Source organism: Canis lupus, chromosome 4 (genome assembly GCF_011100685.1).
Source record: "Canis lupus familiaris isolate Mischka breed German Shepherd chromosome 4, alternate assembly UU_Cfam_GSD_1.0, whole genome shotgun sequence".
NCBI lineage: Eukaryota > Metazoa > Chordata > Mammalia > Carnivora > Canidae > Canis > Canis lupus.
In genome coordinates, this window is record NC_049225.1 from 44,751,286 (window position 1) to 44,764,800 (window position 13,515).

A 13,515-nucleotide genomic window follows, 5' to 3' on the forward strand; every position below is an offset into this window, starting at 1 on the left:
CAAAGTCAGAAAATTATTGTCTCTGACTTGCTTTTTGTATAGAAGATGATTCTATAATATAACCCCTCAAAGGGAACATTTCTTTAGGTAACTCGTTTTAAATAAAGAACCCCTGTTTCATTCATGCTCATTAAACTACTTTCCCCCCACCTAGATCCCTGCAATAATAAATATAATTTAATGACTTTGGTTCCTTGAGCTGCAGGTGTTGGAATATTGTATTTATTAACATATTTTAAGCCCTTTAAAAAGACTGCATTAATTCCTATGATAATTTAGTACCAGTAATAACATTCTCTGTTCTGAATAGATGTTAATCACCACAAAATGACTGATTTGCCCGTGTACGAGCTAAGCCATGCTCTAACTAGTAGCTAGGAACTTTAAAATTCAACATTGTTACTGAAACTGTTGATTAAAGTTTAGTTGCAATAATTGTTGAGGACTCAAACCAAGACTGAACAATTGGATTCTCTGCCACGGAAGATGAATGAGATATTTCTGAGTGTTTGTGTTTCCTGTAACACTGTATGTACTTGGAAGACAAAATTCAGCTAATTCCAGTTACTCTGAACCACCTGGGGTTTGTTAGCACTTCGGTTAAAATAGCAGCAGAGAGGACATTACTTCAGAGAATCATATCTAACCCCAAAGCCAGCCTGGAGGGAGGCAGCAAGACTGCCCCCTTCTGTCTTGAAGATGGAAGAGGAGGGTCCGTAACTGTGTGCCAACTTCCACCCATCAGGGTGAGGCTTGCTCTGGCCTGGGCCAGAGTCCCAGTACCCTACCAACTTAAACTGAAATGATTTTGGAAGCAGAGGGAAAAGCTCGATCATGAAATCTGGCCCAGTGAAACGAAGTGATAAAATTGAGTACAAAGGAAAGAACAATTGCAAATGTCAGGTTCTGAGATAAGGGCCCTCAGATGAATTATTTAATTACGTAACGACCCTGTCAGTAATTGTGGAGGCGTCACAATCACCCCTCATTTAACTGCTCAGAGAACTTACTAACTTGCTCAAAGTCACACAGCTGGTAAGTGGCAGGGCACTGGAGTCTAAACTCTTACGTTTGGCCACATTGCCTGGATAATTGATCCATCAGTCATGCAGATCAATCATTCGGATAGAAAGGACACTGAATAGCATAACGAGGTACTACAGCTTTATACACTAGAAAAACTCTTACTTAAAACAAAAATCTAACAACTTTTCCCTTCTGGCTTGGAGATTGTTGGTAGGGAGGAGTATTATTTGCATCTGTAAGGAAATTAATCTCTCTACGATTGTCTTCCTTCAAGACAGAGGGAAAGGCCGAGCACAGAATAGACTGGCTTCTGTCCACCCGTGTACTGATAAAGGCGCGGGGGCTGGGAGCAGGAGTGGAGAGTGCCGAGATGCTCTGCATAAATATGATGGGACAAACACTTGAATTTCTGGCCATTTAGGGAGAGAGGGAGAGATCCAGCGACGAACTTGGCAGGAAGCTGGAGCCCCAAGCGAATAGATCTTTACTGACTTTGCTTCCTTCAACAGCAGAGACTGTGTAAGAAGTAAGGGGCCATCAGATATTTCATAGCAAGTTCTTTTAACCGCTGGCATATGAAGCTCTTCCTTTTTCTCAAATTTTCAGCGCAGTCTGCCCGGCACAGAAGTTTTGGGTAGATGATTTTGTTTGCTGGTTTGTGATTTGTTGCCTGCACATGAGAAGGGAAAGGGGCCGAGTTCCACGACTCGATCAGCCTGAAGCGGAGAGAAAGGAGCAGCACAGGGTTTGACGGGCTCGTGGGCCATCGGAGCTTGGGGCTGTGGGGTGGCCTGAGGGGTAAAGCTGAGCCTCCGTGCAGAGGCCCAGGAAACCCACAGAAGTCACGGAACAGGTTTCAGCTGATATCCCGGCCACGATTTTTTTTGCTGTTGTTGTTACTCATCATTGACATTGTTCCCATAGAGTTGAGAAATCCTAGCATCCACTCTTCAGACCGATAAAGGAGGGCAGTGAGAGCTCAGTCACCTCAGCAAATGGTTAGTACCAGGACGCTGACTCGCCAGGGCTAAGCGGCCTCGGCCCGTCCCAGGTTTCTCCGTGCCAGCCCGCGCTAAGGCACCCGGGGCGCTGACAGCTGCGGGCCGGCCCGTGGGGAGCAGGTGCGGCTCTGGGGGGGGGGGGGTCCTGCGGGCCGGGGCCAGCGGAGGGGAAGCAGTGGCAGAGCACCCGAGGTCCAGGAGATCACTGCCAGCCTCGTGTGCACCGGCCCAAGTCAGCACTAAGCGGGGGCTGCCTTCTCAAAGATATGCCCGCGGAACCCCCGAGGGCTTTCTAAGAGAAGCGGGAACACCTCTGCTGTTGCCGTAGGATAGACAGTTAAGTCACCGGTGAGAAAATCTAAAAAATTAAAAACAAGGACTCCACCCCCCTCAAACTGTGTGCTGCATCGGCCGAGCGGAAAGGTACTCGTTGGCTGTGCAGACGGATGGGGTGTGTCTTCATCTACGGAGTCGGCTTTTCGACCTGCATTTCTGTTTCCACCTCCAGAAGCTTGGACTATCTGAAGGGACCCAAACATGCTCACCATTATATAAACACACACACACAGGCACCCATATAAATGTAAGTCCAGATGTAAACAAACATCCGTACCTATCCCCGAAGCAGATTTTCAAGTGGGGGCGTGGGAAGATTGGAAGACTTGGGGGAAAATGTCTCTCCAAAGACGGTTTATGTTGTGTAAAGCCTCCTTGAAAAAATTTTCAGGTTTAAAGCAAGTTAGCCAGAGGATGAAATCCCTTTACAGGGACCTGCTGTCCATTTGCAAAGGTTGCAAGCTAGCAGCCCCCAGGCTCCATCTGGGACCTTCACATTTAATTGTTTGGTCCACACAGTGGCAGCCAGCACGATGTTTTCTTGAGGTTGAATTAGACATGGAAATTGGAGCTCTCACATAAACCGTGTGCTGCTTTTTTTGTTTTTTTGTGTTTTTTTTTGTTTTGTTTTTGTTTTTTTTTGTTTGTTTTGTTTTGTTTTGTTTTTGATGCCTGGCCCTTGCTGTCTGTACAGTCATGAATTGCCTGGCTGCCTTAGGCTTCCCATAGGATGGTACAAACTGGTGGTATGGAAAGCTGGTCACCATGGGGCTGTGCTAATCATTCTAGTACAATCCTTTGGCTTCCTTGTGTACTAGCATTACTGGACTGGCACCTCAAGCCAACCATTTTCTGTGTCCAGAAGGTTCTGCCTGCTGTCTTCCAGGGGGAAACTTCCAGGCTTCTCTCTTGACCAAGAGCCTCTACAAAGCCTTTCCTGACCTTCTGTCTGAAGACTAGCCGCCCTTTCTTTGGCACCCAGTTGGTACCTGCAGCCATGCAAAGACTCTCCTTCCACAGTCACCATAGCACCCAAGACTATGCTTTACACATTTGTGTGAGCACAACTTCTCTATTAGATAGGAACTCCTTTAAGATGGGAATCACATCTCCTTTGTTTTTTCTTTCAAGGCCGGTCAGAGTGCCGAGCACAGAGAGGGGGCTCAGAAGGGGTCTTCTGAAGTTAATATAATTGGTCATCAACCTCTACTACCTCTGAGCCACACACAGGTCAGGATGGTGGTGAGAGAGGGGTCACAGAGACAGCAGTGAGTGTGGCAGGATAGCTGGGTGTACCTCAGGACAGCAGGGACCACACCCTGGGGGGAGCTTGGCTCAGACCTCCTCAGCTGGGGGCAGGGGTGGGGAGAAGAACCCAGGGGGCACCATCCCAAGGCAGTTCACGGGAAGTCAGATCCCACTGTGATGGGTCTCAGCCCTCGGACCCAGAGGCCCAGAGTGTGGAGGCAGTCCCAGGGAGTGGGTGATGAATAGGAGCCACACATGGAGGGCTTTCCTACTCTCCCTACCCCCACCAAAGGAAATAGGGCTCTCCAGAAGTCTCAGCCACTCTTTTGTACCCCTGCTCTGGAATGCAACCTACAGGAGAGTTAAAAAAATATTCAACTAAATAAAGTATTGCTGCTACTTAGGATGGAGTTAAAACAATTTTTTTAAAGGTTAAAAAAGCTACTTGCTCTTCAGGTCAGTAACTGTCATAACGATTTTTCTCTTGCCATATGCTCCTCTGAATTGCATTAGTATGACATCTCCCTCTGCAGCATCTGGTCTCAGCCACTTCAAGGGACACAAGGAAGCTACACATTCAAACGGAGTATATAATAACACGGAGAGGTATCTGCACCCCTGCCATCACAAAACAAAAGACTACGCTGTATCTCATACAGCATTGCTGAGATGGTGCTGGAGATAGTTCAAATGAATGGAGGCAGAATTGGGGGAGCTTTTGTTCGCCTGTGTATTATGTGTGTGTGTGCGCGTGTATAAATGCATATGTGTACACCTGTACACACATGTTTTATCAATCGGTAATCACCTGCATTGCTCAAACACAAATTCTTGCTTTCTATCAAAGAGAGCTAAACATTTTAAACATCAGATGCAAACTAGAGCCCCACCAATCTACAAAATATGGACAGAGAGGTTGGACCTATCTATCTTTCAGCACTTTGAAATACAAAAAGGGAAATTTTCCACCACAAGCCAAAGGCAAAGTAGCACTATCAACCTCCAGCCACATTTTCCAGACTAAGAAAAAACCTGGCAAGTAATGCAGACTTCCTCTCCTCATTGGTAATAATCTTTGTCAAACTGATAGATTTATTTAAAATTTTCCAAGGATCTCACCCCACTTTCTTGAATAGTTATTAAAAAATCCAAAAGGGTTTAATCAAGTTGACTGCCTAACACATGGTTCTGACATCCATTCTTTTCTGATCCTGAAGATCCTTGTGCCTGTTTTGTCAGAAGCACAAAAAGTAGAAATGCAATTCCATTTGTGCTGATGCTAAATGTTAATAGATTTGCCTAAATGCCTGCTAATAGTCCCCCTAAAATTAGCTAGACTAGTAGTGCATGCCTAATGTGGTGTTGTTTTTGTTGTTTTACTTGCTTTTTTTTTGCTTCTCCTGCTTTTATCAGAGGGGAAAAAGATCCCTAGAAAAAAGCATAGGTCCTCAGCTGTGACACATTTCCAGTGTCATATGTGAATTCTGCAGAAAGAACATATATTCTGAAACTATCCCACATTTCTGACATTCTGTCATGAAGGTGACAAATCCTAGTGCTCTAATGTTTCATTAAATTAAACATGAAATGTTTAATGTTTTGTTAAATTAAACATGAAGCCGTGACTTTGCACCCGAGAACCACAGCCTTCTATCAATTCTTCACATTCCTTCAGGTCACTTCTTAGGTTATAAAAACTGAGTTTTGTTTATTAGAAGCATTGCATTTCTCTCTGCAGTTAAAATGCACTTTCCTCTAATGCACTTATAAATAAAGACCAACAAGCAACCAGTTTATTTTTTTGGGGGTGGGGGGAGGTGGTACTTAAAGTATTTCTCAACTCAAGCTTATAGAGAACAGCTTGCAGACAACCCGTTAAGTAAATCTCTACAACTTTTTTCAAGTATTTGCAACCATGACTGAGAAGCTTCCAGAGAGCAGACATATTACATATTTCATCCAGTTTCAGGCCCATTTCACAGATGAGCATGCTAGTCCCTGAAGAATGGAAAGATTGCTAGAAAACTGTTGAGCTAGATCTTTCAAACCAAAAACATGTCAATTCCTTTTCCCTTATCCAGGATGGCAGAAACCGAGAAGGAAAACAAGAAAAAACAACTCTGATGGGGGAAGAAAGCATTTGCAAAAGCAGAGAGGAGGATGTGGGGCTTTCCTGACTACTGAACACACATTTTAAAGCAGCTGGTAGACAAAATCTGGGCAATGTTGGAAGATGATAGAATGAGGCTGAGATTTAAAAAAAAAAAAAAAAAAAAAGTAAGGAAAAGCTTTTTTTCCCCACCAATTTAACGAGATAGTTATAAGTTTGGGAGTTTTTAGTAATATACCCAGAGGGTCATATCACAGACAAAATTCCAAGTACTATTTTATAAAACACATTTAGATGATACTTTTTTCAATGGAGAGAAAAGCCGAAACAACTAAGTAGCAACAGAAGAGGGGGACAAAAATCCACACATTTCATGATGAAAGTATCTGAGTTTTTTACATTTTTTTCATGATTTAAATGGGCAAATGGGGTGTTCACATGGGGTCCCCTTCTTGTCCAACCAGCAACAGCAGAAAGAACCATCCCTTAAGGGGCAAGCTGTACAGACCCTTCCAGTCCAACCAAATGTGTCATCGGTGCTTTTTCTATGTCAACACATCAACTCCTACCAGCGGCCTGAGCTATAAAGCAGCCCGGATTTGCTAAAAGGTCCTGGCTCAGAAAGCGCGCCTGAGAACCCCTCTCCCAGCTAGCCCCCAACCCGTAGGAAGATAATTGATACTTACCATTTTGAAGCTTCATGTCTGTGAGGCAAACTAAATAAATTAAACGGATCCTGCTTTAATCTTCTTTTCTAGACCCCAAATGCCTTAATCAAAAGGAAAAACAAAACAAAACAAAAACACAAATGTTCCCTGAAGTCCTTCTCTAAACCACCAGAGTATAAGCAAGGAATAGCTGTCTTTTTTTTTTTTTTTAACTGAGTGCCCAGAACCTGTCCCTTGACATGAACACCCGAGAATTATTTCTAACATCCTTCTACTCCTCCACCCATCTTTCCCTTCACTTCTATTTTATGCCCCAGAGAAGGCTGGAGGTACACTTTAGATCAAAATCTGGAAGACGCTTCGATTGGAAATTTGGCTTGGCAGACCTCCTGTAAAAATCCCACGTAAAGACACATTTGTTTCCCTCCTGCAAATGAACTGTGGCATTTGTGGTACCTCTGGTTCTCCCCAGTGCATACTTCCCCTTTAAATGAGCTTAAGCGGCAGGACTTCATTTGGGGTTAGCTGTCCCGCAAAGCTCATCTGGCTCTTACCATTAAGGCAAGAGGCTCTAAAAGGCTAGCAAGATGCTTTTAACAATGTTTGAGGGGCCGGTCATATCTTGTTAGCAAGAGCTGCACACTTACCGGGCTCTCAGGGCCTTGACAGAGCTGTCCTATTCCTTCTGGGATTGAGAAGGCAAAATGAAATTAACCAATCGTTAGCTGGAGCCAGCAGAGCCGCACTGGATTCGCATTCTCCAGAAACCAAGTGAGGCGCCTTCCCCCAAAGTTACTCCTCCATCCGCTTCTCCTGGCATACACAGCCCGCCAAGGCCCTGGCTGCAGTTTCAAAACTGCTACTCAATAAAAAGATTTTAAAGGCTGTGCCGGGAGCCGGGAGCTTCAGATCCCAGTTTGGCTTTTTCTCCATCAGCATTCCTCAGCAAGCCTGCACAAAGCGAGGTACGCTACATTATTTATGTCAGCTCTAGGCTCTGGAAAACACACACTGGCATCCTGATTACTAAGAATCCTCATGGATACAGTTAAACCATTCCCACATATATTCACCCCCCCCCTTTCCCAGATTCAACCTCTTTCAGAGAAAACAGAAGCACTTTGAGGCGTGTCCCAACTCATCTATGAGGAGCCAAGAGAGCATTGAAATATGGCCATGATGGCAAATGAGCCAGGGGGAGAGGACACTTTTCCTAGAGAGGACAGATGACACTCTAGGGAGGCAAGTTCAGAGAACAGTTAGGGGAATGCCCTGCCAGGGGCTGCCCTGGGTCGGGGGCACTGGATTTGGAAGGAGCAAAGTTGAGGCACTACAAAAACAAAACAAAACAAAACAAAACAAAAAAGAACACAACATTTTGATGAATTCATGGAAGATTGATTTAGAATGGGCTGTTAAGGGAAGTAAGGCGCATTTGGCAACATGACTAACCTTCCGAGCTGGATGCAGAGCAATCACACTCACCCAACAAATGCTCCTTGGTGCCCCATCTAAGTCATAGCACTAGATGGGAAGACCACTGATTTCGCCAAGTAGAGCAATGACTCTGCCCCCAAGTCTCCTCTTCAGCAAAACGAACAATTCTCCAAGTTGCAGTCCACCATTTCCTTTCTTGTCAGTAGCTCGACAACACATTATGAGCCGGGCATACTGGCCACTGGCAGAAAGAACTGTATGCTGGCGCGGCAAAGGAAGGATGAGGACAGGAGCTTCCTCCTCTGTAGGAGTAGTGAGAAGGCTATGCATTTCCCTTGGTGTCTAGCTGGAGAGTCCCTGCTTGGCAGGCAGAGGTGACTTCATTTTGCAAAAGCCCCGGGCATCGCTTAATGAAACCACCTTTGGCAGGACCTCACAGTTAAGTCAGTGTATCTAGGCAAGAAGTCAGCTTGGGCAAAGTCAGTTGTCTCATCCAAGAAAACAAGGAGAAAAGAGCAACCTGCTTCTCTCCAAAGGCTTCCTTTGAACGTGCATTCCCGTGTTTGCCAGTTTTTTTTCTTTTTTTTTTTTTTAAAGTGACTGTCATTTCCAGTGGCTTAGTCCATCCCAGTTCAGATAGCTTGGATGGAAAATTGGAAAGTATGGTAGAGAACACAGGGTAGATCAGTAGAATAGAGCCCAAAGTGGGCAAACCCGCCCTTTGATGCACACCAGAGCGAAGCAATGGCAAATTTGCTCCAGTGTGTGAAGCAGCGGAATATCCCTCAACAATAAACAGATGAGAGTTAGCATGATAGAATACACATACACACACACACACTCACACACACTCACACACCATACAGTCCTACAACTACCCAGGCACCCAAAGACCTGATGGATGGAAAAGCAAATACAAGTTGCCCTGTCAAATGATTTCAAGTTGTAGGATTGGCTCTGCATACCCACACTGGGTCATCTGGTCCACCGACCTCTCCAGAGGCCTTGGCCATGTGTGGGCACAACTGTGCTCTCAGCTTGAGACGGTTCCTCTCATTCTTGCCGCTAAGGAATCCAACAACACACACTGTCATTTTGCCTGGAAAGGACTCAGAAGCAACTAGCTAGAGTGACAAGTACAGAGATGATTCCTTGGGAGGAAGATCATTCAAGAATATCACTTGTTTCTCTAATAAGCAAGCAATAATCAACTTAGAGGCTGATCGAAGACTAGACGTCTTAGTGAGGGTTGCCTGGGGACCCTCTTGTTACCCTACAGAGCTGCAGTGTGGGAAAGGCTTTCGGTTCTGTCAGTCATTGCTCCCCCCGTGGCCTTGGACAAGTTGTGCAGCCTCTCTGAGCCTCAATTTTCTTATCTAGAAACTATGGAACATGGAACTCATTTCTAGGACTTTGAGGATTCAGTCAGAAATAGAAGGAATTAACTCAGTGCCTGGCACCTTGTGGGCTTCTAATAAACTTTGGTTAAAGATTATCAATCAAAAGATTATCAATCAAAAGGCACAAAACTTACATTGGTTCACAGATGCCTGAGCCTCATCTCAGGGTGCTCCCCAAGCAATCAGATCATCACTAACAATCTATGTGCAAAACACTGTAGTCATCATTATCATTTACCTTCAATAAACATGTTCACAGTAGTTGCCCCATGACAGAGGTTGATAAAAACTAAAAAGAGTATAAAAACAGAGTAATAAGAGGGGATTTCCTTTTTTTAAAAGGGAATTCTAACATTTTAAAAATCAACTGAACACCTTCCTGCTGATTAAACTGTAAACTACACCTATTTCAGCATTCTGATATCCCAGAGGGCTGCTCTACTTGAGATAGGGGGAAAAAACGTGACCTGAAGTCCATCCTCCAGAACCCTCCATCCACTTAACTACACCCCTCATCCCCAAGCTATAAGCAACAGAGGTTGAGGGTCTCAATCTAATGGAACATTAACATCTGAATGAAAAAAACACAAGGAGGACCAGAGAGATTAAGGGACTTGCTTGATTTCATGTTACCCAGCACAGCTCCACTGGAATGCAGAGGTCTGACTACCTCTTCAAACGCTCCTTCAGCCCCACACGAGGCTAAAAGTAAAGCCAGTGGAACTCACAAGCCAGTTTCTTTTTCACCATTCAATCCAGTCTCTTTGGTTTAATAATGTGTGTACAGGACCAATACCTCATACCTCACAATGAGCTTAGGTTTTTTTATTTGTTCGTTTGTTTTTTTGTTTGTTTCCAGAAAAGGATTACTTTACATTTTGATTTTAAAGTTTTTCAATAAATAAGGTTCTACAGTTTTTGCTAAGCCACTTGACTATCTCTGAGTTTTGCTATAAGTTTCTAAATCTTTCAAATGAGAAAACAGCACTTCAAACTTCATAATTTATAAAGGTTGCGTATGTTATTCACATCTTTGAAAAATACAGAATTTTGCCCACATATCTCTTCTCTACTGATAGAGTTAGCAAATAACTACATCTTCCTTCCATATAAATAATCACAAGAGGTCTTGAACATGCAGTTATTTTTAAGTACAAGTCACTTCTTCCTGCTTACATGAACAAGGGCTACCCAAATGATAAATCTTCAGAATGAATAGGGTCTACCCACTTCACTGCTGAGAAATACCCACATACATTGTGACTATATCTGATGAGCAGCTGGACTGCATGGACATCAAGATCCTTTCTCAGAGTTTTATACAACGCCATCTTTTGCTTTTTGTCAAACCACCTGGACAAAAATGCAGTGTGTTGCATCATTTGCTGAAGCTATTTCTCCAGTTGAAACATGAATTATGAGTCCTTCTGAAACACATCAGCCAAATCAAGTTCTAACATGGCCTGGCTTTATTCACTGCACAGATCACCACAGCTAATCGCTTTCTGATGCAAGTCATGCTTTTGCTTCATTAAGTTAACATTTCTCTTATTTTTCCCTCCATGGTATGTACTCAATTAGCCAGCGTTGAGTTGAACATTTCCTCTCGTACCAGGTATACTTCATCTGAGGGTAACTCTGACTTTGTCAGGCCCTTTCCTTTGTACTTTTATAATATGTGGGGTTAGAATGTTAGTCTTACAACACAGGCTTTCCTCTGTCTCTGCAAATAATATCAAGCTACTCTGGGCGGTCTTTAAATTCTGTTTTTGTACTTTTATCCCCTTGTGGAAGCTCATACTCAATTCCTAATGATGAATATCCCTGAATAGGTACTGTTCAGACTACCTAAGAGGCCTACATGCCTCTTGTAGGCAGAATTGAGAAACTGTTGTTGCTTCTAGAACAATACAAGGAATTGCCTGGGGCACCAACTTCCTGTTTCCATCAGACAGACCAATTGTGTAAGGTTATCTTCAAATTAGTGGTTTAAGAAGTTAAAGAGAGAAGATTAAAAAAGTGTATAATCCTCATCTGAGTAACTTTCTTAAATGGGGCAAAAGAAAAGCAGTCATCATATTCTCTGAGGTTACAGTTAAGCTCTTTAGGGAGAGGGCTCATATCGTTTTGCTGTGTATAGAAGTTGATTGAGAAAGTTGGTTGATTCCACAACATTCCAGGTCTTTACATGGGCAAGAAGGCAAAGGGCTTCTGGTATAGAGCCCAGAGGGAGAACTAGGATGGGATAGAATGTGGGCCCTGTTCCCTGTGTCTTGCCCTCCTCTCTGCTCTGGAATGAGATATCCTATATAACCTTTCCTGGGATCATTGATGATGTGGCTCTCTTGTCCTTTTTCAGACTGAGTCACCTGTGAAGGTAAGGTTTCTCTAGTGCTTTAGCAACCACTGTCCAACCCAACTCTTTCTAAGCTACTGTACATCAAAGGCAAAACTAAAATAAATTTCTTTTACCCTAATGTAGATTCAAATGGGACTTACATGGTCACTTAGCCCAAAATCCTTATAATACAGATGAGGAGACAGATCAAGGAGACAGATCAAGGACTATATCACAAGCCCTATGACATTAGGACTATGGATGTGGGAAGACAAACTTGGCACACAAATTTCTTTTCTTTCACGGATTTATCATTTTCTGTTCCTTCTCTTTCTCCTCCACCAACCATCCTTCATTCTCCCACCCTTTGCCATACCCGAGAAAAGATCATGGTCAATGTTTTTTTATTCTGTGATTTCTCGTTGCCAAGGATGAAGTTTAAATCTGGACACTTTTCTAAAGAAGGCTTTGTAGATTTTCAAATGCCTGGTGTGAACAGCATCACAGCTCTAGGAACAGTCATTCCCCCAAAGTGTTCACAGCTGGAGAGTGGCCTTTTATTTTGACTGTGAGAAATCGAACCTTTTGGCCAGACAGAACTGGATTGGAATCTCCCAGCTGTTGTAAGTCTCTAACTTTAGCTCCCCCATAAAGACACCAGGGTGAATAATGATGCCTGGTTCACCTAGCTCTTCTGAGGGTTAATATGCCATGGCTGGCTGATACTAAAGACTCAGTAGCTAGGCCCTACTATCATCATCTTTCTCTCATGGGCTCAGACACATCCTGAGAGAGCTACAAATTCTCTCCTCACATTTGTGAACCCAGGGCAGAGCCCACTCATTTGGAGGACTCCCTCTCCGGGAGGCATGTCTCCTGAGTGACCTGCAATACCCTGCCTGCTATCATTTCATTGTGAGGAGGGTTGATATGACACATCCGATTGAGGCACCATGAACATGCAATTTTCTGCTTACAACCACGAGGAAAACAGGACTTCAGATAACAGGGAATTGTGATTCAAATCCCGTTGAGCCACAGGGAATCAGTTATAGTCTGTCTCTGCCCGGGGATGTCGGCTCATCGATCCACACTCATCACCAGTGGCCAGGGAAGGGCAGTGCTGGCCCTGACTCTCCTATTAATTAGACAGGTGGGGAATTTCTCTAGATCAGCATTTCCCCGAGAGTTAGTCATTTTCCTACTGCCTTCCAGACTTGTGCTCTATCCAATCTTTCCCTGCAACTAAGGCAGCCACCATTCCATCCGACCCTCAGCTCTTTATTCACCCAGTAAGTCAAATTGAAGAAAAATACCGTTTCCAACTTTACCTCACCGTAGCTAATAATATCTATGAAATCACAGCTTAGAAATGCTAGCTATATATAACCAAAATTGTGTGTGTGCCTGTGTACACACACACACACACACACACACACACATAATTTCTAATATGTATTAAAATAAATAGATCAATATTAAATTTTCAATGACAGGTGCCCCTTAAGGATGTCTTGCATATTTGTACCACACTTACTGGTACCCACATGACACTAACATGTGTTGGGAAATAATATCCTAGATGAAATGTTATTCTTTTTCTTTTGAACCAGCAGAGTCTCTACTTTGTGCCCTTTTCTCTTCAGAATGCAGTGCCTTAGAGTGAAATGTCACCAGGAAAAGAAATGCTCTAAAAATGAAGTTTGATTATGTCCTATAGCACAGATAGAAAACTCAGAGAAGAGCCCACATGCTACTTTTCATCCTGGGAACTGATGCTTGAATGTGTTAAAATGCTATTTATTTTCCAACAGGCTACTTGGGCTTGGCACCATGTAAATCCAAAGTGTTTGTAGAGGTTCCCTTGGGGACAAAGGGAAAATCATCTGTATAGATCAAATGTGTATTAGCTGCATTAGCAATTGGTCCCTGGAGACCTGATAAAGACCTT

At 43.6% G+C, this 13,515-nt stretch overlaps 1 protein-coding gene across 10 annotated transcripts in view; it reads right to left on the reverse strand.

Moving 5' to 3' along the window:
- The window catches only part of TENM2 (teneurin transmembrane protein 2), a 644,816-nt gene that overhangs the window by 406,689 nt on the left and 224,612 nt on the right, over nucleotides 1–13,515 (reverse strand). The window contains exons 1-2 of one of the 10 annotated variants that reach the window (XM_038534810.1): nucleotides 7,037–7,396; nucleotides 6,408–6,490 (exon numbers count right to left, since the gene is read on the reverse strand). The exons of 6 other annotated variants lie outside the window; for them this stretch is intronic. In XM_038534810.1, coding sequence (XP_038390738.1) covers nucleotides 6,408–6,423 — 16 coding nt within the window. In that variant the 5' untranslated portion in view covers nucleotides 6,424–6,490; nucleotides 7,037–7,396. Of the gene's footprint in view, nucleotides 1–6,407; nucleotides 6,917–7,036; nucleotides 7,397–7,874; nucleotides 8,230–13,515 lie in introns of those variants that run through there. 3 more of the 10 variants (XM_038534813.1, XM_038534812.1, XM_038534809.1) reach the window with 3 other exon arrangements.